This window comes from Salvelinus fontinalis, chromosome 15 (genome assembly GCF_029448725.1).
Source record: "Salvelinus fontinalis isolate EN_2023a chromosome 15, ASM2944872v1, whole genome shotgun sequence".
NCBI classification, from domain to species: Eukaryota; Metazoa; Chordata; class Actinopteri; order Salmoniformes; family Salmonidae; genus Salvelinus; species Salvelinus fontinalis.
The window spans coordinates 25,962,949-25,989,565 of record NC_074679.1 but is presented as its reverse complement, the minus strand read 5'-3'; the positions used below and the strand labels follow the sequence as shown (position 1 = coordinate 25,989,565).

The 26,617-nt window shown below is 42.1% G+C and overlaps 2 protein-coding genes and 3 long non-coding RNA genes across 9 annotated transcripts; 3 read left to right on the top strand and 2 right to left on the bottom strand.

Moving 5' to 3' along the window:
• Positions 1–150: 150 nt before the first annotated feature.
• LOC129811637 (hepatic sodium/bile acid cotransporter-like) lies at positions 151–4,647 on the top strand. Its single transcript, XM_055863096.1, has 6 exons — positions 151–308; positions 1,966–2,405; positions 2,685–2,889; positions 3,064–3,242; positions 3,342–3,541; positions 3,688–4,647. The coding sequence occupies exons 2-6, from the start codon at positions 1,984–1,986 to the stop codon at positions 3,741–3,743; spliced, it is 1,062 nt and encodes a 353-aa protein (XP_055719071.1). The 5' UTR covers positions 151–308; positions 1,966–1,983; the 3' UTR covers positions 3,744–4,647.
• Positions 4,546–14,299, bottom strand: LOC129811636 (sushi domain-containing protein 6-like). Of its 5 annotated transcripts, none has more exons than XM_055863094.1 (8): positions 13,979–14,279; positions 11,160–11,311; positions 10,526–10,717; positions 9,989–10,381; positions 9,678–9,872; positions 6,615–6,753; positions 6,054–6,445; positions 4,546–5,943 (listed from the first exon to the last, which is right to left on the bottom strand). In XM_055863094.1, the coding sequence occupies exons 2-8, from the start codon at positions 11,275–11,277 to the stop codon at positions 5,918–5,920; spliced, it is 1,455 nt and encodes a 484-aa protein (XP_055719069.1). In that variant the 5' UTR covers positions 11,278–11,311; positions 13,979–14,279; the 3' UTR covers positions 4,546–5,917. The 5 variants fall into 5 exon arrangements, with proteins under 5 accessions (XP_055719069.1, XP_055719070.1, XP_055719065.1 ...); XM_055863095.1 differs by having other exon boundaries at positions 9,989–10,378; XM_055863090.1 differs by having other exon boundaries at positions 4,546–6,445; positions 13,979–14,299.
• Positions 14,300–14,307: 8 nt separating this feature from the next.
• LOC129811641 (uncharacterized) lies at positions 14,308–16,406 on the top strand. The gene is made up of 4 exons (XR_008752913.1): positions 14,308–14,446; positions 14,560–14,754; positions 14,866–15,124; positions 15,806–16,406. It is a non-coding gene; the product is annotated as an uncharacterized LOC129811641 (long non-coding RNA).
• Positions 16,407–18,957: 2,551 nt separating this feature from the next.
• Positions 18,958–21,503, bottom strand: LOC129811642 (uncharacterized). The gene is made up of 2 exons (XR_008752914.1): positions 21,167–21,503; positions 18,958–21,065 (listed from the first exon to the last, which is right to left on the bottom strand). It is a non-coding gene; the product is annotated as an uncharacterized LOC129811642 (long non-coding RNA).
• A 117-nt stretch (positions 21,504–21,620) lies between these two features.
• On the top strand, positions 21,621–23,273 carry LOC129811635 (uncharacterized). Its single transcript, XR_008752912.1, has 2 exons — positions 21,621–21,910; positions 22,094–23,273. It is a non-coding gene; the product is annotated as an uncharacterized LOC129811635 (long non-coding RNA).
• The last annotated feature ends 3,344 nt before the right edge of the window (positions 23,274–26,617 follow it).

Genomic DNA, 26,617 nt, shown 5'->3' with positions numbered 1-26,617 from the left:
CAAACATATTCAGGTGGATATGTCCAGGATGTAAGAGGGCAAAGAGTACAGAAATGTGATGATTGTTATGAATTTGAAGATGTAGCCTGTTGCGCAGGAGTTAGCCCCCCTAACATGTGACCATAATGCCATGTGACAGGGGGTTCTAGATAGAGAGCTATGGTGTTAGATAGAAGAATGTGAGGAGGGATGGGTAAAGTGTGTGTGCTAGAGAGGGGTGAGAGAGGGGGCGTAAGAGAGAGAGAGAAGAGAGAGAAAGCACTCAGCGGACCAGAGACTTGAACATCACAAGACGGCACACAATGAAGGTAAGAAAATACTTTTTAAATAATCACAGTGCCTTGAGGTGTCATGAAAATTCATTACTACTTGCATTATAATCTGGAATTGTTATCTACTTTATTTATCTTTTTATCAATTGTACTTTAATAACAATGTAATAACTAGTTGAACTACAGTGCCACTTCAGGACTCATACGTTTAAAACACAGACATGACCTGCATGAAAGTAATCTAATTTACACATAAAGCAGATCTAGATTTAGTTTATCTCATTAAATGCAAATAAATACTAATGACTAAGGGCAAGAATAAAGGGTCAGATAATAAAACCAAATTAAGCCTTGAGACAATTGAGACATGGATTATGCATGTGTGCTATTCAGAGGGTTAATGGGCAAGACAACAGATTTAAGTGCCGGTTTATGTCAAGAACTGCAACACTGCTGGGTTTTTTACGCTCAACAGTTTCCCATGTGTATCAAGAACGGTCCACCACCCAAAGGATATTCAGCCAACTTGACACAACTGTGGGAAGCATTGTAGACAACATGGCCCAGTATCCATGTGGAACGCTTTTGAACCTTGTAGAGTCCATGCCACGACGAATTGAGGCTGTTCTGAGGGCAAAAGGGGGGGGGGGGGGTGCAACTCAATATTAGGAAGGTGTTTCTAATGTTTGGTATACTTAGTATATTTCTGCACTCTGTTTTGTAAGAATATCCTTTTGGGTCCTGATATTTTCATTAGAGACGTGTTCTGAGACACTTCTAAGACATGCCTATATTCGCCCTACTGAAGGCCTCTTTGAATGCGTGTAGGATTGGGCACCCCACTGCACTCTATTCTTTGAGGCACTGTGCCTGTTTGTTGCGGTCTGAATAGCACGGGTTGATGAATAGCCCTTCAGTGAGTGCCTAGGGAACCGCATTAGGATAGCAAACCATGTAGAAAAACAAATCGTACTTATCCAATTAATTGTGCTAAAATGTATATGTTTGCTCCTTAGTCACATATTCTAGGAAAGGGAGATATTCTTTGAACAATCATTTGTCCCTCATCCGTTCAGCTTCTCTAGCAGCTGAAAGTCACAAGGAGAATATCTTAGAGCTCTCTGAGCAACACCAAAGGCTAATACTCAAATCAAATCACATTTTACTTGTCACATGCACCGAATACAACAGTAAAATGCTTACTTACAAGCCCTTAGCCAACAATGCAGTTTTAAGAAAAATAGCATTAAGAAAGTATTTACTAACCATTGTACGGTCAGAACTGAGTGACGATGGTATACATTTATAGAGTAGTGTATTAACTCTCTGGACTGGTGTGTCATCATCAGCATAGCTACGGAGTCAATCAACACTGCAGGATAGATTTGAATCATCTTCTGAGGTGAAATGTTGCCTGGTAGCAAAATACATTCATAGATTGCATTGTTCAAGTCTCATCAAATATATTAATTGTGTGGTGTCATTGAGTAACGTAGCTAGTACCAAACTGTCTTATTGTAAAAATAGTAATACTCATCATGGAAGTCTAGAGTAGACACCATTCAAAGTGGACAGGAGGAGTTGTAACTCTCCCGTTGGTCAAGTCCAAGAGACAACACAGAAACATTTCCTCTCCATTGACATAGATATGTTTCTTCATTTTTTTATGTTCGGTGTCTCATTAAATATAAAGTAAACGAACAGCTTTGGGATGAATGGTACCATGAACCAGACAGAGGGACAGTACAGAGATGGCTATGAGACAGCTTGGAATGGCGGCAACACCTACAACATCACACCTCATAATGTCACCACTGGCTTCCAGTCCCCCTTCTCCCCGGTTATGGACATGGCCATCAATGGCATCACCATCATCATCCTCTTCATAACCATGGTGTCCCTGGGCTGCACCATGGAGATTTCCAAGATCAAGGCCCATATCCTGAAGCCCAAAGGGGTGGCCATCGCAGTGGTGGCCCAGTTTGGTATCATGCCTCTCACTGCCTTCAGCCTGGCCAAAATCTTCCAGCTGGGTGCCATCGAGGCTGTGACCGTGCTGATCTGTGGCTGCTGTCCGGGGGGAAACCTCTCCAACATCTTCGCCCTGGCCCTGAAGGGTGACATGAACCTAAGGTGAACTCATTGACATTTTGATCTGACGTTTTCTTTTTTTTTTTAGAAAAATTATTAGGCAGGACATTTTGGACAAAAATGTTGGACAAAAACATTTATACAATTGTTTCACAATACAGAAAAATGCAAAGGTTAGAATAATTTTGCACATGTCATGAATGCTAAACTAAAGATAACACATGTTCTATTGTTAAGATTTGGCAAGGATATCACAAAAACTCTGAAAATTGAATGTAAATTATAAAAGTTTCAATCTCACTTTCTCTTTATATCCTACAGCATTGTAATGACCACATGTTCTACTGTTTTGGCCCTGGGTATGATGCCTCTGCTGCTCTTCCTATATTGCCATGGCTTCAATAATTTGGAAAACGCTGTGCCTTACACTGGCATCACCATAGCTCTCATCATGACCCTAGTGCCCTGTGCCATTGGCATAGCCATCAACCACCGGGTACCACAGTACTCTCAGATCATCATCAAGGTGAGGTTGACTCCAGATCTTGTATTTTTGGTCAACAAAGTGACACATCTTAAGGTATATAAAATTGTGTTTCTAATCCTAGTTCATTCATATAGCATTTTCTATTTACGAAAGGACATTAATTAACATCCTCTGTAAAAGCATGTTTGATTTGACAGAGCTTTTACTCCACAGGTTGGTCTAAGCATCTTACTAATTGCCTCTGTGGCCATTGGTGTCATGTCAGGCATCTCCATTGGGGGAACAGTGTGGGTTGTTCTCTCACCCCAACTCATGGCAGCGGCTGCACTGATGCCCCTGACAGGCTACCTGCTGGGATACATCATGTCCACCATCTTCAAAGTCAATCATCAGTAAGTGCACTGCTGTATTCATCAGTTCAAGGATAGACTGGGCCAAGCTATCAATAATAATATACAGTTGAGCAAACCATGTAACAAATATTTTCTCAGATGCAGGAGGACTATTTCTATGGAGACAGGCTGTCAGAACATCCAGCTGTGTTCCACCATCTTGAAAGTGGCCTTTCCCCCAGAGGTTATTGGCCCCCTGTATCTGTTCCCGCTGATCTACATCATATTCCAGGGAGGCGAGGCGCTGCTTTTCATCATCCTCTTCAGATGTTACCAAAGCTTCAAGCCACCAGCTGAGGGTAAGTGTCACAGCTGTCTGGGTAACACTAGGGTAGCGTGGCTCAGAGAATGTACTGTCCCCTTACCTCTGCTGTTAGTGTGCCAGACTGTTTGAGAAAATATAGGCAATCTTTCTTCTAAAGAAATCTATTTTTCTCTCCCATAGCAAAGCCTGTATACATGACAGTGGCCGGTAAAATAGAGGAAGTAAAGGTTCTATAGGTCCCATATGGGAGAGGCCCATAGAGATGGAGCGGTCACAGGAGGACAGAGGACCAAACTGAACAGGCCCAAACTGAACAGGCCCAGGACAGGAGCCAAGACCACAGCATTGGAAAGGCAACAGAAGGGAGAGGGACACCTCAGACAATCAGGCTGTGTTGAGAACAGAAGATGGTAGTCTAATATGGTCATCGCTTAGTCACTTCAGTGACATCAAATGTATGGCTTTTTAGGGGAACATAACTGGCTGGCGATGTGCAGCACAATTTTACCAATGCAACTGTATACTGTAGTTGGAATGCAGTGTCTAAGCCACTAGATATTAACTGGAGGAAAGAAAGAGTAACTGTATTTATATTGACAAGCTTTTATTTCTAGAGAGAATAATATGAATTTAAATAGTTGATCTACTGCCAATGTTTAGAATTTTGACAATAGATTATGCCCAGGTATTTTATACTTAGTGTGTAAATATAGAAAATGTATAATGTAGATTAAGGTTAACCAAATACACAATGGGGTCATTTCTGTAGAGGACATAGAAGCAGCATAAAGCTGTAGGGTCTCCATCTTTGTTGCAGTTTTATGAAAACAAAAATTGTGATGTTTAATATCAAACAAGCCTCTAAAATGTCAGAAAATAAATTTTCAAGAAGTGGGTTCTAGAAGACAAGAGTATAAATAAAGTGCATTAAAATGCCACCTAATTCTTGAAAGAACATCCACAAAACATAGATATCAAACAGTTCAGTGAAAGAGGTTGAACTGTTTAAGAATGGAATTGGTTGACAAGGACAAAACCTTGCACAGCTCAAATGACATTTATTCAAAATTATAACAGGGTATTTACAGAGTAAAATTAACAAACCTTTTTTCAAATATTAAAATACTATCTTTACACCAATTGCATTGTGTAGTCCCAAAGCAAATGAAACCATTTGAAAAGACATGACACTAAGCTTCTGTACATAACAATAATTACCTCTTTTGAACTATTTATGGTTAACCCAATTAACTTCAGTCTTCCACATATTATGTCCTTATGACTCCACCAAGGTGGCAATGTTAAAAGACACGTCTTAATATGCTTTTTCAAGAATTGTGGAAGCATCCAAGCAACCATGGCTGATCAACAGCATTCTGGACATGAATATACTAAATTCTCAATTTAGTTTACCCATCTTAACAAATCATTTTAAACAACCCACAAATAAATATAAAGTATAACATTGTCAGGTCTCCAAGAAACACCAACTATTTCTCCAATTTGTTACGTCACTGAGCTGTGAAGAGCGAAAATTGACATTCATTTTTTAATCCTTTTTTAGGAAGGAAACTCAATACAAATGCTTTTTGTGCATAGAAGTGGAGCTCTAAGGCCATCTGGGAAAAGGTATACTGACATGAATAAGAGGATATGAACGCTAAGCCCAATGTCAATAAGCTGAGAGGTGTGCCTCAACCTAGGGAACACTGGCCTTCAGCAAAATCATCTTTTAAGTGCATGAAAAAAAAACATTGCGCTCAAAACGATGATCAGAATGGATACATTAAGAACCCCATCCAGAATATTATCACAAGTTACTCTTACTTACCTTATAGCGCATAAATGGTCAAATCTGTGTATGTGAGAATGACCAGTTCAAACTAAGTTGCAGTGGTCTTCATGCATCATTCCTAACATGCTGCTGTGCATGTTCTGCAGTGATCATGTAAAAACAGGTCAACATGGTACAAATTGGTGATGGGTGCAATGATTAGCTCATAAAATGTGTTTAACCACTGAAAAAAACATATGTAATGCTGTAAAGAGAATTTTCAAATGTCATATTGAGCTTTCCAAAAGGCCTTCCAACATACAGGGTGCTCATTATTTTACAGTTACGTCCCTGCGCTAAGCCAATGGTTAAAAGAACAAGTGTCAGACACTTAGAAAATGGCTAAGCATTATGTACATGTGAAACCCCTCTGAGCCCTCCTCTGGATGGGGGAGAAGTAACATTCTGCTGAGCATGACACGGCCTCACTTAGTGCCCCTGGAGGAGGTGGGTGGGTAGTCTGTTGTGTTGGCAGCTGCTGCAGTGGGGAGCTTCATACAGGCCTCCGACTCAACACAGCCTATCAACAGCAATCCTGGAGGTCTCTAATGTACGCCCAAGTGGCTACAGCATGATTCAGGCCTCCTTTAACAAAGGCATATCTGCAGGAACAAAGAGACATCATCAATACGCCGTATGCAAATATGGGCATTATCAACCAATACATGTGTGAAGAGGCCTGTTTGGAGAGACATGTTGATAGGGGGCCTACCGTCAGAGTAGTCCATCTCAGAGTCCAGGAGGGGCAGGCTTTGCTGCTCGCTGCCTGTGGAGTCCCTCCGCTGTGAAGGTGAAGGTGCTGCAGCAGCAGCCTGCTCCGGGCCCCAGCAGGAGGATGAAGGGGAAGAAGTGAAGGATGGTGGTACCGGGTGAACCAATGCCATCTCTGAGAGCTGGGAGAGGGTGGAGGGCCCGGCCTGGGCAATGAGCGGCTCGGTCGTCCCTGCAGCCTGCTGGCCCTCTGACAGCACTATTTGGACCCGGGACTCAGAGCTGAGACTCAGACCCCCTCCGCCACACACCGCCTCCTCATAGGAGGGCAGGGCCACCTGCACCCCCTCCACCATGATGGACACAGGCTGGCCTGACACCCCCTGCTCACGGCTGTGAGGGGAACCAGAGAGGAGTGAAACAGTGTGTTAGAAACTCATTACTTTAGAGACTTATGAGCTAGTTTTATGAGACATGCACACCCCTGGAGTACACAAATAGCTAGGATAAGTCTACCATAGCTGATGCTGAATAAGCATGTCTGTAGTTTCAGGCCACTCACCGGCTGTGGTTGAAGGACTTGAGTTTTGGCTGCACCAGGACAAACAGGACCACCAGCAGCAGGATGAGGGCTACAGAGCTGGCAGTGGAGGCCACGATGGACAGGGTGGGTATGCCCAATGGCAGGGCAGGGTCTCTGTCTGGAAGAGGGGAATCAGGCAATCAGCCCAAGTGCAAACAGTGTCCCAGACCTGCCAACCTTGAAGAATATTTAGCAGTACCAATTCAGCACGGTGGTGCCACCCCCGGCCCCCACGACAGCGCACATGCGACACCCACACTGCTCAAATCATATGCAATGCACTTGTTTTTTGCCTAATAATGATGTTGACAGAAGACTGCCTAAGTAGGAATGTGAGGCTTTAGATTGGTATGGTACTTGGTAATTGGCTGCTCTTCGATAGCTAACTAGAAGAGATATGCTTAAATGTATACATCAGGGCTCTCCCTAAGATTTTATATCAAACATAGCCAACACAGAAGTCTTGTTTGATCCTAAATTAAATTGATGTTGTCTCAATGAAATGTTTCTAGGTTACATTTTAGTGAAAATGTAAACTGACTCAATTTTTGGAGGGGAGAAAAATCTGAACAATTCCAACTACTGGATGCAATGCAGTAGTCTAGTTTACTGTAGGTTATTTGGAATATGAAACAACTGAACTAGTCCTCCTGAGCGGTGAAGCAGTCTAAGGCACTGCATCTCAGTTCTAGAGGCGTCGCTACAGACACCCTGGTTCAAATCCAGGCTGTATCACAACCGGCCGTGATTGGGAGTCCCATAGGACGGCACACAATTGGCCCAGCGGCGTCGGGGTTTGGCCAGTGTAGGTTGTCATTGTAAATCATTTGTTGTTAACCGACTTGCCTAGTTAAATAAAGGTACAAAATAAATAAAAGATTGCCTACATAGAGCAGATCTACCACTTCTTAGACTTGTTTCAATGAGTAAAAAAATACACTGTTCAAAAAAATAAAGGGAACATTTAAACAACACAATGTAACTCCAAGTCAATCACACTTCTGTGAAATCAAACTGTCCACTTAGGAAGCAACACTGATTGACAATAAATTTCACATGCTGTTGTGCAAATGGAATAGACAACAGGTGGAAATTATAGGCAATTAGCAAGACACCCCCAATAAAGGAGTGGTTCTGCAGGTGGTGACCACAGACCACTTCTCAGTTCCTATGCTTCCTGGCTGATGTTTTGGTCACTTTTGAATGCTGGCGGTGCTTTCACTCTAGTGGTAGCATGAGACGGAGTCTACAACCCACACAAGTGGCTCAGGTAGTGCAGCTCATCCAGGATGGCACATCAATGCAAGCTGTGGCAAGAAGGTTTGCTGTGTCTGTCAGCGTAGTGTCCAGAGCATGGAGGCGCTACCAGGAGACAGGCCAGTACATCAGGACACGTGGAGGAGGCCAACAACCCAGCAGCAGGACCGCTACCTCCGCCTTTGTGCAAGGAGGAGCACTGCCAGAGCCCTGCAAAATGACCTCCAGCAGGCCACAAATGTGCATGTGTCTGCTCAAACGGTCAGAAACAGACTCCATGAGGGTGGTATGAGGGCCCGACGTCCACAGGTGGGGGTTGTGCTTACAGCCCAACACCGTGCAGGACGTTTGGCATTTGCCAGAGATTGGCAAATTCGCCACTGGCGCCCTGTGCACTTCACAGATGAAAGCAGGTTCACACTGAGCACATGTGACAGTCTGGAGACGCCGTGGAGAACGTTCTGCTGCCTGCAACATCCTCCAGCATGACCGGTTTGGCGGTGGGTCAGTCATGGTGTGGGGTGGCATTTCTTTGGGGGGCCGCACAGCCCTCCATGGGCTCGCCAGAGGTAGCCTGACTGCCATTAGGTACCGAGATGAGATCCTCAGACCCCTTGTGAGACCATATGCTGGTGCGGTTGGCCCTGGGTTCCTCAAAAATGCAAGACAATGCTAGACCTCATGTGGCTGGTGTGTCAGCAGATCCTGCAAGAGGAAGGCATTGATGCTATGGACTGGCCCGCCCGTTCCCAAAACTTGAATCCAATTGAGCACATCTGGGACATCATGTCTCACTCCATCCACCAACGCCACGTTGCACCACAGACTGTCCAGGAGTTGGCGGATGCTTTAGTCCAGGTCTGGGAGGAGATCCCTCAGGAGACCATCCACCACCTCATCAGGAGCATGCCCAGGCGTTGTAGGGAGGTCATACAGGCACGTGGAGGCCACACACACTACTGAGCCTCATTTTGACTTGTTTTAAGGACATTACATCAAAGTTGGATCAGCCTGTAGTGTAGTTTTCCACTTTAATTTTGAGTTCGACTCCAAATCCAGACCTCCATGGGTTGATAAATTTGATTTCCATTGATAATTTGTGTGATTTTGTTGTCAGCACATTCAACTATGTAAAGAAAAAAGTATTTAATAAGAATATTTCATTCATTCAGATCTAGGATGTGTTATTTTAGTGTTCCCTTTATTTTTTTGAGCAGTGTATATACAAAAAATAATAAACAAATGAGCTTGTCCCCCCCCCCCCCCATCAGATTTCCATCCCTGACCTAATCCATCAAGTTTGACTACTAGGCTACCATTCATTCAACATGCCTTGTCATTCATGAACAGACTTAACACATCATTTGCAGCCTACTGTTGACATACAACTATATCAAGAGGACAGATCAAGAAGTGATTAATTATCATAGGCCTACTAATGTTTAACAGTCTAACATAACATTTTGTGAAGGACATTAGCAGAATATCTCTCTGCCATGTCTGCTTCCATCCAAGCAGCGACACACACTGAACTACCGCAACATTCGTTTCCTTGCTCGTCAATGCCTACTACCGCAACGTGCCTATTTTAAGATAGTTTATCGTACCATCATACTTTGACCTCAAATTGCGTGCAAGGTACGCAAAATGTGTGCAGGTTGGCAGTCGCGCTTGAGGCATGAAAAAAGTAATAATGTTACAGTGAAATTTCATCTTGCAGGTTGATACAACAAAAAACAAATAGTTCAAGCTACCTAACACTGAACTCTGAAGAGTAAGACCAACCTTGATCCAGGAGACAGCTAATCTGCATGGGACCGTCCCACTCCCCGTCCTGACAGGTCAGGTATTTGTAGTCTCCCTTCAGGATGTAGCCTTCATCACAGAAGTACTCGATCACAGTGCGATGGTTCAGTCTATGGCAGGGGGACGGGTGGCAGGTGTAGCCCCCATCCTCTGGCTCAAATGGAGGCAGACACACTGTTGACAAGAAACAAGAGAACCATCATCAGTGAGCGCACAAAACTCATTTTAGACTTCCAAATATGTTAGTGTGTGTGGAATGAATTCAGAGTATTTAGTAAAGCCATTAGTACCATCACTGTGTATGCAGCGGGGTGGGTCTGAGGACCAGAGGCCCAGGGGGGTGCAGGTGAGGATGTTGGGCCCATCCTCCAGGAAGCCTGGGTCACAGCTGTACTGGAGCACCGTGCCGACAGGAAAGGAACCCCCGTTGGTCTCTGTCAGGTTGGCTGACCCATGTTGGACAATGAACGGCCTTGCACATCCTTGGTTGACACAGCTAATCTGCATGGGGCCGTCCCACTCCCCACCCTGACAGGTAAGATATTTGTACTTGTAGTCTCCCTTCAGGATGTAGCCTTCATCACAGAAGTACTCTATCACAGTGCCCTGGCCTAGCCGATGGCAGGGAGACGGGTGGCAGGTGTACCCTCCATTCTCAGGCTCAAACGGAGGCCGGCACACTGCTGGTCAGAAACAACACAATAATGTTGTAAAGTTATAATCCTACATTATCCACATTTTGGTATCAACTATGTTGTTCAACTGGAGAGAAATAATCCTGTTCACAATGAGCCATACTGGTGGCCACATTGTAGAGAGCCACTCACCGTCACTCCGTTTGCAGCGGGGTGGGTCTGAGGTCCAGAGGCCCAGGGGGTTGCATGTGATGATGCTGGGCCCATCAGCCAGGTAGCCTGGGTCACAGCTGTACTGGAGCACCGTGCCCACAGGAAAGGAACCCCTGTTGGTCTCTGTCAGGTTGACCCAGCTGTTCTGCACAGTGAATGGCCTCACACATCCTGAGGGACAACAGGTCATGATTGATGCTAGTGCATTCTGATGTTCTTTTCCCTGCTATATTTTGGTTTTAAAACACTGTTGTTAAGGGCCTTTCTATGAGTGGGTTTTATGAGGTTCATATAATATCAATGAGTTACAAAGGCAGTGGGAGGTGAGTGGGACTTCTAGCAACAGCTTCACGCACTCCATCCAGCATCTTTTACTCATCAACTATGAGAGGGAGAGGATGTGTGGACTTGACACGTTAATATTGAGTGTAGCTCATGTGTTGGCCAGCTGTTTGCTCAAATAAACCCAATTCCGATGTTATAATTTACCACATTGGGCAATATACATCCTGCATTATTAGACTGAAAGAGAGAAGCGGAAATGTAGCAGCATAACAGTAATGTATGGAACGGAGATGTGTGGGGGGGCTTTTGCTGATGAGAGATCTCTTACCTGACCCTTGTCCCGTGGATAGCACAGTCAGAAAGAGCAACAGTGAAAGTGACCGCTTGTCAGCTGAGGTGAGCAGCTCAAGGGCTTTTGACATTGACTCTAACATTCCATTGCACATCTTTTACTTCCACTGCAGAGGGATTCAGCTTAACCTAGGGATAGAAGACCAGAATTAATTGAGTGAAAACTGAATGGAGTTGTCCCCCACCCCCCAAATAATCAACCCTGTCCAAGTTCTAATTATTATTTACTAGCAACTGCAAAGTCACATTTGACTGAGTCTAATGCATATATCTCAAGATCAATCAAGAAAGAGCAGATGCTTTGTTTGGGGACCATGCAATCACGGACCCTTGGGAGGTCCCTATCCCCATTGAAGTTGACATTTAAATGGTTAAGGTTGTAGTTTAGGGAAGGGATTTTCCAAGTATCCCGGATAGCACTGACCCTTTATTTGGGTCCAATGAGAACTAAGTGGCGCAGTGGTCTAAGGCACTGCATCTCAGTGCTAGAGGCATCACAACAGACCCTGGTTCGATCCTTGGCTGTATCACAACCGGCTGTAATCGGGGGTCCCATAGGGCGGCACACAATTGGCCCAGCATCGTTCAGGTTAGGGGAGGGTTTGGACGGGGTAGGCCAAATAATAATTTGTTCTTAACTGACTTACCTAGTTAAATAAAGGCTAAACAAAAAAAGATCTGACTGTAGTTAAGTTACAGCCAAAGACACTCATACTAGCATCCTATTTGATAACTACCTAGCTAGCTAATTAACTAGTTAATGTAACTACAGTCTGGGTAGGTCCTCCAAAACCAAGTAACTTTTTGGGCAAACTGACCAAATTCATAGAAATCTGAGTTATAGATCTGTCATACTCATCGAAACAAGTCTAAGAAGCAGTAGATCTGCTCTATGTGGCAATTTTTAAAATATTTGTCTTACCCTTATTTAACTAGCAAGTCAGTTAAGAACAAATTCTTATTTACAATGACGGCCTACACCGGCCAAACCCAGATGACGCCAATTGTGCCCCGCCCTATGGGACTCCCAATCAAGGCCAGTTGTGATACAGCCTGGAATCGAACCAGGGTGTCTATAGTGACTGAAATGCAGTGCCTTACACCGCTGCGCCACTCGGGAGCACATTTCTATGCTTCCCCTTTCTTATGTTCAATTTTTTCATATTTTACTTTCAGTTATGTACATATGCTTCAAACAGCTGAAAATACAATATTTTTGGTTATTGAAAAGACGGTACAATTATTCTCTACACTCAGTGGTTTGTTTTGTCACATTTAGGCGAACTATTAGAATTCATGCGATTTCTGCTTATTGCACCTTTATACTAGCCAGATAGCAGAGAGGAAAACTATTAGCTATATTACCAAAAGTATGTGGCATTGGTCCCCCATTTGCTGTTATAACAGCCTCCACTCTTCTGGAAAGGCTTTCCACTAGATGTTGTAAATTTGCTGCGGGTACATGCTTCCATTCAGCCGCCAGAGCATTATTGAGGTTTGGCGATTAGGCCTGGCTCGCAGTTGGCGTTCCAATTAATCCCAAAGGCGTTAGATGGAGTTGAGTTCAGGGCTCTGTGCAGGCCAGTTAAGTTCTTCCACACGATCTTGACAACAATTTCGGTATGGAACTCACTTTGTGCACTGGGCAGTCATGCTGAAACAGGAAAGGGCCTTCCTCAAACTGTTGCCACAAAGTTGGAAGCACAGAATTGTCTAGAATGTCATTGTTAAAGAGATTTCCAGTCACTGGAACTAAGGGGCCTAGCCCGAACCATGAAAAACAACCCCAGACCATTATTCCTCCTCCACCAAACTTTTCAGTTGGCACTATGCATTCAGGCAGGTAGCGTTCTTTTGGCATCTGCCAAACCCAGATTCCTCCGTTGCACTGCCAGATGGTGAAGCGTGAATCATCACACCAGAGAACACGTTTCCACAGAGTCCAATGGCGGCGAGCTTTACACCACTCCAGCCGACGCTTAGCATTGTGATTTTAGGCTGTTGTGCGGCTGCTTGGCAATGGAAATCCATTTCATGAAGCTCCAGACAGTTCTTGTGCTGACTGACTTTGCTTCCAGAGGCTGTTTGGAACTCAGTAGAAAGTGTTGCAACCAAGGGCATACGATTTTTACGCGCTATGCGCTTCAGCAATTGTTGGTCCCGTTCTGTGAGCTTGTGTGGTCTACCACTTCACGGCTGGGCCGTTGTTACTCCTAGACGTTTCCACTTCACAATAACAGCGCTTACAGTTGAACGGGCAGCTCTAGCAGGGCAGAAATTTATGAACTGACTTGTTGGAAAAGTAGCATACTATGACGGTGCCGCGTTGAAAGTCACTGAGTTCTTCAGTAAGGCCCTTCTACTGCCAATATTAGTCTGTGGAAATTGCATTGCTGTGTGCTCGATTTTATACACCTGTCAGCAACGGGTGTTAAAAATGAAATAACCGAATCCACTAATTTGATGGTTGTCCACATACTTTGGTGTGTGTGTGTGTATATATATATATATATATATATATATATATATATATATATATATATATAAAAGAGAGAAAGAGAGAAAGAGAGAGAGAGAGAACATAGACGTTACCTACTACCTACACACCACAATATCTGGCTAGCAGCGGCAGATGAATGTTACGTAGAGAACACCAGCTGGTTAACATTAGATTGCTACTGTAGTTAACGTTCTTTCTCACACTAGACGCCGTCAGCATAACAACGCTAGCGAACTGTGAATCATGTAACGCTAGCTACAATAGCTATGTTAACAACAATAAACCATTATTGTTACCTTTGCTTGTAGTTAGCAACGTCAGCTATACCTAGCCGTACCTAGCCAGCTAATCTCTTCGTTTACCCACACAACAACACGGACAGTCAGGTCCTCCTCCACCCTATTCTACTGTACTCGCTCACTGTGGTCGATACATTTGCCTAATCAGGTTCTGTAAACCGGCAACTGTCCCTCACTAAAAGCATCAACTATGCGCGGTCAGGGGAGACTGCAAATCGCCCCCCCGCTAGACTAGCTTCGCAACTGCTTTGCTGCTAGGCTGAGCCATATAAATAATGAATTAATTGTATCTGCTGAGCTGCCTCAATTTGGTCTCTTCCATCGAAGTCTGTTATTGTGAAAAGAAAATGAACCAATAAAGATACAACTTTTGTATAGTTACCACATCCGGGTCTTTTGCGTCCTTAGATACCAGTCCAAAATAAAAAAAAACAGTACCACGCCTGCCTCATCAGCTGCTATCAGGTAGACTTAATATGTATAATTTAATGTACAATACAATAGGAAATGTTATTTATTTTCCTCAAATGTCTTGCAAAATTGTCTGACGGTATTCTAATCTTGGGTTACGTTACCAGAGCGTCAAGGGCAAGGCATCGATGGATATTATGAGAGGCAGTTTAGATTAAATCTCCCGCCCGGCATCCAGCGAGAGTTCTCGGCCTGGCGGCAGCCATGTGTCAGCTGTGTCACTGCCTGAAGTCGGGAGAGTTTGTCACCCCAGCCCAACGTCCCTGGTGGTCCTGAGCGATGATGTCCCCAACAATAAGCAGGTAGCTATCGTATCTACATGCACAAGTTGCACTGTGGAGAATATTGCATGTTTATTCCCCCCAGTTGTATAATTGCATTGTGATACGTAACGCGGCACCGTTATGCTTTAGGACCATGCGGACGCCTCAGAGCAGGTGGGTAGGCTGTTTTCCAGTTTCAGCCAGCTGGATTTAGGACCGCACTGACACCACAGAGGGGTGCAGACAGGCTTTGTGAAGGCAAAGCTTCTGAAAGTCTGGCGTATAGTACCAGCACGGGAGAGATGAATAGAGGCAGCTGCTGCTGTCTGTGTTGCGCTTTTTCTTCGAGTTGTAAAAACAAGCAGAGCAGAAACGGACTACTCTTTAGTTGACTGGTCTAGATGGCAAGGTAAGTGCTGCTTGACATATTTTTTTTTCAGTGTTGAGTTAGTAGTGTAACTGACATGTTACGTTAGCCAATGTCTCATCTCTTCTCGACTGATGAATGAACTACTAGCTACCATAGCCAGTTCAACTCTAGATAGCCTCTAGCTACCAGTGGCTGTCAGTGCCGTTTAAGATAAGGGAGGATGATTTTTAATGAGCATGGCCTTATTTCTATTACAGCATATTGGATGACTGCCATTAATATTCCATTCATCCAGGTCAATGTAACAGGGACTACAGGTTTAGGCTATTACATGATACATTCCCTATACCCATCATGGGGTTGCTACAACCTAGCCTATGAATGAACATTTACAACATAGGTCGTGAGAAAAATACGAGCTGACAGACAGTGACACATTGAATACTGCCTTGCACACTTACCTGTAGCTAGCTGATATAGGGTGTAATTATTAGTCCAACAGTTGCAATTGAGAGTTTCTATTGGACAAATTCAGGTATGTTTTGTTCCCTTTGCTTCCGTTTTTAAGATTTTTTCTTCAACAGAATCGGCAGAATTAATACACCCCTGATCACTTGTAAACAAAGTTCACTTTCATAGCACTAACGTTGTATTCCTTCTCGCGCTCTCTTTCTATCACCTTTTCCCTTCGAATGTGGACTTCAATGAACAACATGTCAGCTGTATGTGACCCTGGCGGAAAAAAACTTATCAAGCCAAACCAAATTGTTGTCACCATATTAGGTAAAGTAACGTCATAGTGTAATAAATACCATTTAAAATAACACAAGCATATTGCTATTACATTGTTATAACTAACTTCTTTCTAAGCAGGGTTTCTCACACACCCAAAGACAGATGGCTGGCACAGACCTTTCATAAACACTGATAAGGAAAGGCCTTGATCAAAAGAGTGCTTGGGTCCGCATTTCACGAGATAATAAGACACACACACACATACCCAAGGACGGAGGGCTGACTACGCACACACAAAATCTCCTGTTTAGCTGAACATTTGATAACAAAGAACTTTTGCTATAAGACTCAGAAGGATGACGCCCAGCTCATCAGGACCAATCTGAGAAGACAACAACCTGTCCAGAACCAACCAAAGGACCAGAACTTCCAGACTCAACCTACTTTCTGTGTTGTATAAAATGTCTATGCATTCTGTTATCTGGGCTTTTTCTGGAGATTCTCTATGAGCCGAAGGAACGAGACCGTATACGCTTGTACCAGATATCTTTACTCATAATTAAACTGTCGCTTGTCATACAATTTATCACCTTGTCTGAATCAATCCTCAATCAAACCGGCTCGCCCTTCTCCATATCCAATTATCAACAGAATGGTAAGCAGAGGATGGTTGTCTAGAGACCCGGTCCAGAGTGGTTGATTTGGGTGGGAGAGGGCGAGTTGGTGAAAGGACGGTTCACGGAGGACAGGTGAAATTCTTTGGGGGGAGAGAGATTAAAGTAGATGTCACACGTCAAGATTTGATGGATGACCCTATGTGAGCCTATGTGACCGCTATGTGAACCTAAGGGGCTGCCTGTCAGGACATTCTGATGGTTAGGTGGGGGTCTTTGGGTAAGGGTCCAGTTGTCAGGTCAACCGGTAATGATTTATGACCCCAGCCTGATTTATGACCCTATGTAATGATTTATGACCCCCCTGATGGTTAGGTGGGGGTCTTTGGGTAAGGGTCCAGTTGTCAGGTCAACCGGTAATGATTTATGACCCCAGCCTGATTTATGACCCTATGTAATGATTTATGACCCTATGTCCTGTTGTAGCAGGCATGCCCATATTTGGGCTTCCGGTCAGGACATCCTGGCCGTGGTGGGGGTCTTTGGGGTAAGTGTCAAGTTGTCAATGTCGTAAATCAGAAAAAGATCATGATTTATGACCCTATGTAGTGATTGATGCCCCAATGGTTTGTAGAAAGGGGGCATGCCCATATTTGGGCTTCCGGTCAGGACATCCTGATGGTTAGGGGGGGCTTTTTGGGGTAAGTAAGTGACCAGGTGTCATGTCAAACTGTTCCTGGATGTCTAGTGTTGGGGGTTGTTAATGAACATTTCAAAGAGGCTGGCTTTGCAGAAGCCTTATAAAGCCCCAAAACAATGCATGTTTAAGATTGTACAAGATAAACCCCCTGAATATTAAACAAAAATGACACATATGTCAATTTATGGTATGTTATGCTCGGCTTGTCATGAACCCAGTGAACAAAGCATTGAGGAAGTTCTGTGTGAAGCTCCAGAATGTTTTAAAGGATTTTTGGGTACGAGTGAGGGCCATATGTCTTACATATTCCAGCCGGAGGATTCTACGGTAAAGATCTTCAACGCCAGTGGCCCCAAACCCGTTTATCAGGCAAAACCTGGGAGTTTTTCTCCTGCTCTGGGCATGAGAGAATGGCTAAACATCAGGCTGGCTCTTTGTAAAATTGAACAGGTCCTGAGTGGCACAGCTGTGCCAGGCTATGCGTTGGAAGAACAGGTCTTCAGACGCAGTGATCTCAAGGCTCTAAGAATTGCTTCAATGGACTATAACCCGGACAACAAAGTGACAATTTTAGCCTGTGAAGTTTATGATGCGGGTAATGCTACAAAGTCTGTCAATTCTCCAGTAGCATCCAGAGCATGCAAAGATGTCAACTTTTTTATTCCTGTGTTTAGTTTTAAATGGGTGGATTATCCAATTTTCATAACACTTATGAATAAGCTGGACATTCTCTTCAAAAATCGCGAACAGTTAAGGCGCTGGCCTCGGCTTTTCTTGAGACATAGCCAGGACCAAAAGGCCCGACGTAGGATGTACCCCTGGAGTGAAAACTTACCAAGTGTTGATGAGCCTGGCAAGAGATCCCGGCATTTTGATGACCAACTGGACACTGACAATGGGGGGTGGTTGCATCAGATCCCTGGATCTGTAAGAAAGGCTTCGTAAAATACCTTAAGAATGTAACGCTATAAAATGTATGTACTAAATATTTTGAATGAAATAAATGGTTTTAAAAGCAGAATCTCACCACGTTATGAACTCTCGCGTTTGTTCACTCTTAGCGCAGTCTGTCCCTGAGAAAAAAAACTTGCGCAATGTGCGCGCGTATGGGCGTGCGTATGATGTAGTGGCTGTGTGTGTGTGTGTGTGTGTTTCAAAAACAGAAAAAGGGGGCTAGGTGTTTGTTAAAAAAATACCCTTGCATCTGCGCTCAAGGCTCTCTATGCATGGGGGGTCGTTTGAAACCAAGGTTTACACTATCTGGCAAAACAGATGCCTACCCCCTCAACAATAATATTGGGTCTTAAGCCTCCTAAACACAAAGTCCTTTCAAAAACTATTTTTTAGGTGGGCTAAAAAGTCATTCAGCCCAGCCCTGTCGAGACCTCCCCACCCCAGCATCTAGATGCTAGCCCCCGGAGATTTTTGAATATCAAAAGATACCTAATGTTTAGACACCACCCAATACCCTATGTTTGAACCAAATACCTTAGGAGTCAAAGATTCCTTTGGGAGGATTTTTAGCGCGAAAAAAAAACGTCAACCCGGTGCTATGTGAAATCATACCGTACTTTCTCTAGTTAGGGGTGGGGGCAAACTCTATTGACAACCGCTACGATGGCTATTCAATGTACAACAGGGGTCTTCTGTAACAAGCAATACGTGTTAAATATGGGCCACAGTCAATCATGACAGCCTCTTTATGAAAGGCCTTTACTTATGACTTAAACAGAATAATTTTATACGCAGCTTATTCATTGATGCTGTGGGATAAATCAGGTGTTTCTAGGTGGGCTTAAACAATCTACAGTGAAACAAAAGTGTACATTTTACACACATGTTTATTGACTTTTAAAAAGACCACAGTAACATGACAGATATAGTGGAGATGCTCCAAAAATCGGCTATTGGATATTCAATGTACAACAGGGGTCTTCTGTAACAAGCAATACGTGTTAAATATGGGCCACAGTCAATCATGACAGCCTCTTTATGAAAGGCCTTTACTTATGACTTAAACAGAATAATTTTATACGCAGCTTATTCATTGATGCTGTGGGATAAATCAGGTGTTTCTAGGGGGGCTTAAACAATCTACAGTGAAACAAAAGTGTACATTTTACACACATGTTTATTGACTTTTAAAAAGACCACAGTAACATGACAGATATAGTGGAGATGCTCCAAAAATCGGCTATTGGATATTCAATGTACAACAGGGGTCTTCTGTAACAAGCAATACGTGTTAAATATGGGCCACAGTCAATCATGACAGCCTCTTTATGAAAGGCCTTTACTTATGACTTAAACAGAATAATTTTATACGCAGCTTATTCATTGATGCTGTGGGATAAATCAGGTGTTTCTAGGTGGGCTTAAACAATCTACAGTGAAACAAAAGTGTACATTTTACACACATGTTTATTGACTTTTAAAAAGACCACAGTAACATGACAGATATAGTGGAGATGCTCCAAAAATCGGCTATTGGATATTCAATGTACAACAGGGGTCTTCTGTAACAAGCAATACGTGTTAAATATGGGCCACAGTCAATCATGACAGCCTCTTTATGAAAGGCCTTTACTTATGACTTAAACAGAATAATTTTATACGCAGCTTATTCATTGATGCTGTGGGATAAATCAGGTGTTTCTAGGGGGGCTTAAACAATCTACAGTGAAACAAAAGTGTACATTTTACACACATGTTTATTGACTTTTAAAAAGACCACAGTAACATGACAGATATAGTGGAGATGCTCCAAAAATCGGCTATTGGATATTCAATGTACAACAGGGGTCTTCTGTAACAAGCAATACGTGTTAAATATGGGCCACAGTCAATCATGACAGCCTCTTTAGGAAAGGCCTTTACTTAGGACTTAAACAGAATATTTTTATACACAGCTTATTCCTTAATGCTGTGGGATAAATCAGGTGTTTCTAGGTGGGCTTAAACAAATCTACAGTGAAACAAAAGTGTACATTTTACACACATGTTTATTGACTTTTAAAAAGACCACAGTAACATGACAGATATAGTGGAGATGCTCCAAAAATCGGCTATTGGATATTCAATGTACAACAGGGGTCTTCTGTAACAAGCAATACGTGTTAAATATGGGCCACAGTCAATCATGACAGCCTCTTTATGAAAGGCCTTTACTTATGACTTAAACAGAATAATTTTATATGCAGCTTATTCATTGATGCTGTGGGATAAATCAGGTGTTTCTAGGGGGGCTTAAACAATCTACAGTGAAACAAAAGTGTACATTTTACACACATGTTTATTGACTTTTAAAAAGACCACAGTAACATGACAGATATAGTGGAGATGCTCCAAAAATCGGCTATTGGATATTCAATGTACAACAGGGGTCTTCTGTAACAAGCAATACGTGTTAAATATGGGCCACAGTCAATCATGACAGCCTCTTTAGGAAAGGCCTTTACTTAGGACTTAAACAGAATATTTTTATACACAGCTTATTCCTTAATGCTGTGGGATAAATCAGGTGTTTCTAGGTGGGCTTAAACAAATCTACAGTGAAACAAAAGTGTACATTTTACACACAGGTTTATTAACTTTTAAAAAGACCACAGGAACATGACCGATATAGTGGAGATGCATGCTACACAAATCTGCTAGTGGATATTCAATGTACAACAATAGTCTTAGGTAACATGCAATACGTGTTAAATATGGGCCACAGTCAATCATGACAGCCTCTTTATGAAAGGCCTTTACTTATGACTTAAACAGATTCATTTTCTACCCATCTTATTCATTAAAGCTGGGTGCATACCCCAGGATTTACATGACGGACGGATTATCTACCCATGGAGGGAAAACTTACGGAGCTTTGAGGGAGTGTGCAAGCGTCTTAGCGATCGGATAATGGTCAGGGGCTAACCAGGACCTATATCTGTAAGAAAGGCATAGTAAAATACATTAATTATGAACGGCTATAAATTGTATGTACTAAATATTTTGAATTAAATAAATGGTTTTAAAATTGTATCTCACCTTCTAACGATAGGAATAAGTCCTTAACTTCTATCACCAAGCATGCCCCCGGAGAAAAAAACTTGCAGAAAAAGCCATGTGCGCGCGTGTGTGCGTGCGTGTGCTGGAGTGTATGCGTATGTGTGTGTTTCAAAACAAAGAAAACGGGGCGGGGTGTGTGTTCAGAAATGGCCAGGCGTCTGCGCTCAAGGCTCTCTCTCTCTCTCTCTCTCTTTACAATATACGTCAAAACAGAGGCCGACCCCCAAACAAAAAAGTGTGTCTTTGTCTTACGGCCACTTACGAATCATTAACAACATGTCAAAACATAATTTATGTTTTAGGGTCTAAAACAGATGCTGTAGGCCGGTTTTAAAAAGTCAATCAGCCCAGCGATGTCGAGACCTCCCCACCCCAGCATCTAGATGCCAGCCCCCCGGAGATTTTAGAATATCAAAAGGTGCCTAATGTTTAGCCACACCAATCCCTTTGTTTGAACCAAATAACTTAGGAGTTAAATATAGCTGGGGTCTAGTCCTAAAAAAAAAAAAAACGTCACCCCCCCAGGCTATGTAAACTCATTCCGTACTATCACGACTTTTGAGCCAAGGCCGCAAACTTCTCAACGAGTCTAGTGAAACAGATAGTTTCCTACTGTTAGCCTCGTTTTAGCGCAGTTACACACATGCAGGACAGCAGAATTGTTATCGGACTGACCCGTTAAAAAGATAATCTGGGAAACCCTCCTAATGGACCTTTCTATAGGTTAGTTCGTGAAATAAATATATATATATGCTGTATATTAGATTTAGGATGCGGGGACTTGTTTGAACATTGTGACTGTTATAGTAATATTAAACAGGAGTTATAGGGGTTTTAACCGCTGACAACAATGATTATTTTATTTAAGTCAAATGTACATATTCATGTAATTTAAAACGTTCGCAGGATATGCAACATTAAGCCATCTGCATCCCGGGGATAAAGGATATGGATCCGCCTTCATTAGAAAGGAATTCCGAAGAGCAACGGATGGACACAGACTTTTACGAGATATCTATATGTAAACTGTATATATTTTTTATGCTAAAATGTACACCCGAAATCGAAAATCATACAACCCTGGAGGACATGATCGAAACGGAAGGGGGGTACCCCCGGAACATGAAGAGTAAAACATTGAATTCGGACGATTTCCCCGCTTCAAAGGACATTTCGGAGGTCTCTGATTTGCGGTTGTTTGTAATGGGCAGAAAACAGGTTAAGGAAAACTCCGAGACTGAAACAACATTCAGTCATGCTATTCTAAAACAGGAAGACAACGATTTTTACAGATATTCAGAAACAGAAGGACAATAATTATCATTATAATTTGTTTTTTAAATATATTTTTTAGGCCATATGTTAAATGGACGTATTCTTATAAGTTAAAATGTATCTATTTCGTATAAATACAGGTTAACATTATCTAACGTTTGTATGATACCCAGAGGCTACAGGGCATAATGGATTGGGAACCGACAGAGTTAGACGGGGATTCTCAGAAGCAAACTGCGTCAGGTCCTTTACGTGGCCCATTCACTAATACACTATTTTCGGCGTAAGTCCCCCCCCACCCGACTACGGAAGAGCAGATGAAACAGAGACAATTCTGCGGGCTTGTACTGAAGGCCTTAACCTAACTCCAAACACAAGCCAGCACCCCAGGACAGATAAAACGATAGACGGTGAATCTTTCCTTCCTCATGGAACTTTTTTGAAGGGGTGTTGAATATTAGAGGTTATGTTTGTATATATATATATATATATATATATATATATATATATATATATATATATATATGATCTAAGAATGATTGGTATTAATTCTAGGCATTTACAGGTATGTTTTTAAAAATGAAGGCTATTTATACAATGAAACATTGTTTTTATTCATACTGTTTGTAAACAATAGCTGCTGCCCCCTTAGGGTCTACTTGAACCGCTTATTAAATCAGACCTCTCAGACCAGAAAGTATGATTAGAAACCAGGGCAAAATATATTCAATCTGTGATTAGAAACGATAATTAGAAGCTATGACAAAACTATGATCAAACGATGATAATAAACTATGAACAACTATGAAGACAGGGCTGTATGTGTGTGAATGATGAGCTATTATTTAAGTGTGTAATATTACTCTCTCTCTCTCTGTCAGGCTATGAAAAAGACAAAAGATAGGACATTGACTCCTGAGTGTTGATAGGTCTTAGATTTTTATAGACAGGGTATCTGTAAAACACAATGTGACAACTATTGAAGATGCAAAAAGGGGTTTTCAGAAATATATTTGGTTGACAGATTTGTATTATTATAAAAAGTAATATAAAAATGATTAGAATCTTTAGTATTAGTATGTTACATGCGAGACATACCCAGAAATGTCAGCGTAGACAACTTACAAGAATGTGTTTACCAGGCCGTGATGAAAACATTTTAAAGGAGCTTTAATTCAAACATGCAAAGATATATATTTGAGACAATTACCAACGTTAAAAACATTTGTTACAATATCACAAATAATGTTTCTCGGACTAACACACTGTAGAGTTTCCTATTTACTAAAGAACAATCACTAAGACAAAACACAAAAAGTTGTAATACAATCAGTATACATGGCATTATATATTGAAAACAGGTACATTTTGAAAGATTATGCTGTTGATGTGATTTTTAAAAATTCATTTCTCAATTTAGGATAATACAGTTTATTTTATACTTTACTTAAATTGGATTATTTATCGTGCCTCATACCAGGCTAATACACTACCAAGCCCTGCAAACAGCTAAGGACTTAACCCAGAACAGTTGTGGGTCTTTTTTTTCTGGAACAATAAATGATCACGAATACCAATAGGCGTGATTTGATCCTCAAACCTATCAAGACATCCTATAATGCACAGACATATGCAAAAGCATAAAACTCTGACAAGAAAACAATGAAAATCTTAACTCTCTTAAAATCTTAACTCCATCACATCATGATGTAACAGTGTCATGTTTTGTCTTTGATCTTCATGTCTTGTCCCTGTGCTTCCCTCTGCTGGTCTTATTAGGTTCTTTCCCTCTTTCTATTCCTCTCTCTCCTCCTCCCTCTCTCCCTCCCCCGCTCTCTCTCTCTATCGTTCCGTTCCTGCTCCCAGCTGTTTCTCTTTCTCCTAACGACCTCATTTACTCTTTCACACCTGTCCCCTATTTTGCCCTCTGATTTGAGTCCCTATTTCTCCCTCTGTTTTCTGCTTCTGTCTTTGTCGGATTCTTGTTTGATGTTTGCTGTTCTGTGTCCTGGTTCCACCCTGTCGTGTTTTTGCCTTCATCAGATGCTGCGTGTGAGCAGGTGTCATCTAAGATATATCCTGGAGTACCGCTTTGTTTAAGACTGGAATAAAGACTCTGTTTTTGTTAAGTCGCTTTTGGGTCCTCATTCATCAGCATAACAAACAGGGCTGAGTGGCGATTCAAAGTACAACAGGAGGCTTCTGTAAACTGCAATACGTGTTAAATATGCTCTACATACAGCCAAGACTGAGTGGTTTCACAAACTCTCTTTAAAGGTTTTGTAAGAAAGTAGTAACAGGCCTCATTCAACAGTCTAGAGATTAACCTAGAGACACCAAAAACATCAACGTTTAGAGCAGCTTGGAGATTATTCCCCCATGTAAGGGGGGCAAAGAGTTGATTTACCTAACCCTGTACAAACCAAAGGAATATCCAGAGTTAGCAAACCCTAACACTGGGTATGATAACTCTGACTCGTATGTCTAATGATTATTGTAGATGTTTACACCTGAGGGAGGTCACGTAGGTCAAATGTATAAAGGGAAAGAGAGCAACAATTTGACCTACGTGACCTCCCTCAGGTGTAAACATCTACAATAATCATTAGACATACGAGTCAGAGTTATCATACCCAGTGTTAGGGTTTGCTAACTCTGGATATTCCTTTGGTTTGTACAGGGTTAGGTAAATCAACTCTTTGCCCCCCTTACATGGGGGAATAATCTCCAAGCTGCTCTAAACGTTGATGTTTTTGGTGTCTCTAGGTTAATCTCTAGACTGTTGAATGAGGCCTGTTACTACTTTCTTACAAAACCTTTAAAGAGAGTTTGTGAAACCACTCAGTCTTGGCTGTATGTAGAGCATATTTAACACGTATTGCAGTTTACAGAAGCCTCCTGTTGTACTTTGAATCGCCACTCAGCCCTGTTTGTTATGCTGATGAATGAGGACCCAAAAGCGACTTAACAAAAACAGAGTCTTTATTCCAGTCTTAAACAAAGCGGTACTCCAGGATATATCTTAGATGACACCTGCTCACACGCAGCATCTGATGAAGGCAAAAACACGACAGGGTGGAACCAGGACACAGAACAGCAAACATCAAACAAGAATCCGACAAAGACAGAAGCAGAAAACAGAGGGAGAAATAGGGACTCAAATCAGAGGGCAAAATAGGGGACAGGTGTGAAAGAGTAAATGAGGTCGTTAGGAGAAAGAGAAACAGCTGGGAGCAGGAACGGAACGATAGAGAGAGAGAGCGGGGGAGGGAGAGAGGGAGGAGGAGAGAGAGGAATAGAAAGAGGGAAAGAACCTAATAAGACCAGCAGAGGGAAGCACAGGGACAAGACATGAAGATCAAAGACAAAACATGACACTGTTACATCATGATGTGATGGAGTTAAGATTTTAAGAGAGTTAAGATTTTCATTGTTTTCTTGTCAGAGTTTTATGCTTTTGCATATGTCTGTGCATTATAGGATGTCTTGATAGGTTTGAGGATCAAATCACGCCTATTGGTATTCGTGATCATTTATTGTTCCAGAAAAAAAAGACCCACAACTGTTCTGGGTTAAGTCCTTAGCTGTTTGCAGGGCTTGGTAGTGTATTAGCCTGGTATGAGGCACGATAAATAATCCAATTTAAGTAAAGTATAAAATAAACTGTATTATCCTAAATTGAGAAATGAATTTTTAAAAATCACATCAACAGCATAATCTTTCAAAATGTACCTGTTTTCAATATATAATGCCATGTATACTGATTGTATTACAACTTTTTGTGTTTTGTCTTAGTGATTGTTCTTTAGTAAATAGGAAACTCTACAGTGTGTTAGTCCGAGAAACATTATTTGTGATATTGTAACAAATGTTTTTAACGTTGGTAATTGTCTCAAATATATATCTTTGCATGTTTGAATTAAAGCTCCTTTAAAATGTTTTCATCACGGCCTGGTAAACACATTCTTGTAAGTTGTCTACGCTGACATTTCTGGGTATGTCTCGCATGTAACATACTAATACTAAAGATTCTAATCATTTTTATATTACTTTTTATAATAATACAAATCTGTCAACCAAATATATTTCTGAAAACCCCTTTTTGCATCTTCAATAGTTGTCACATTGTCACGATCGTGTGGCGGATTAATGGAC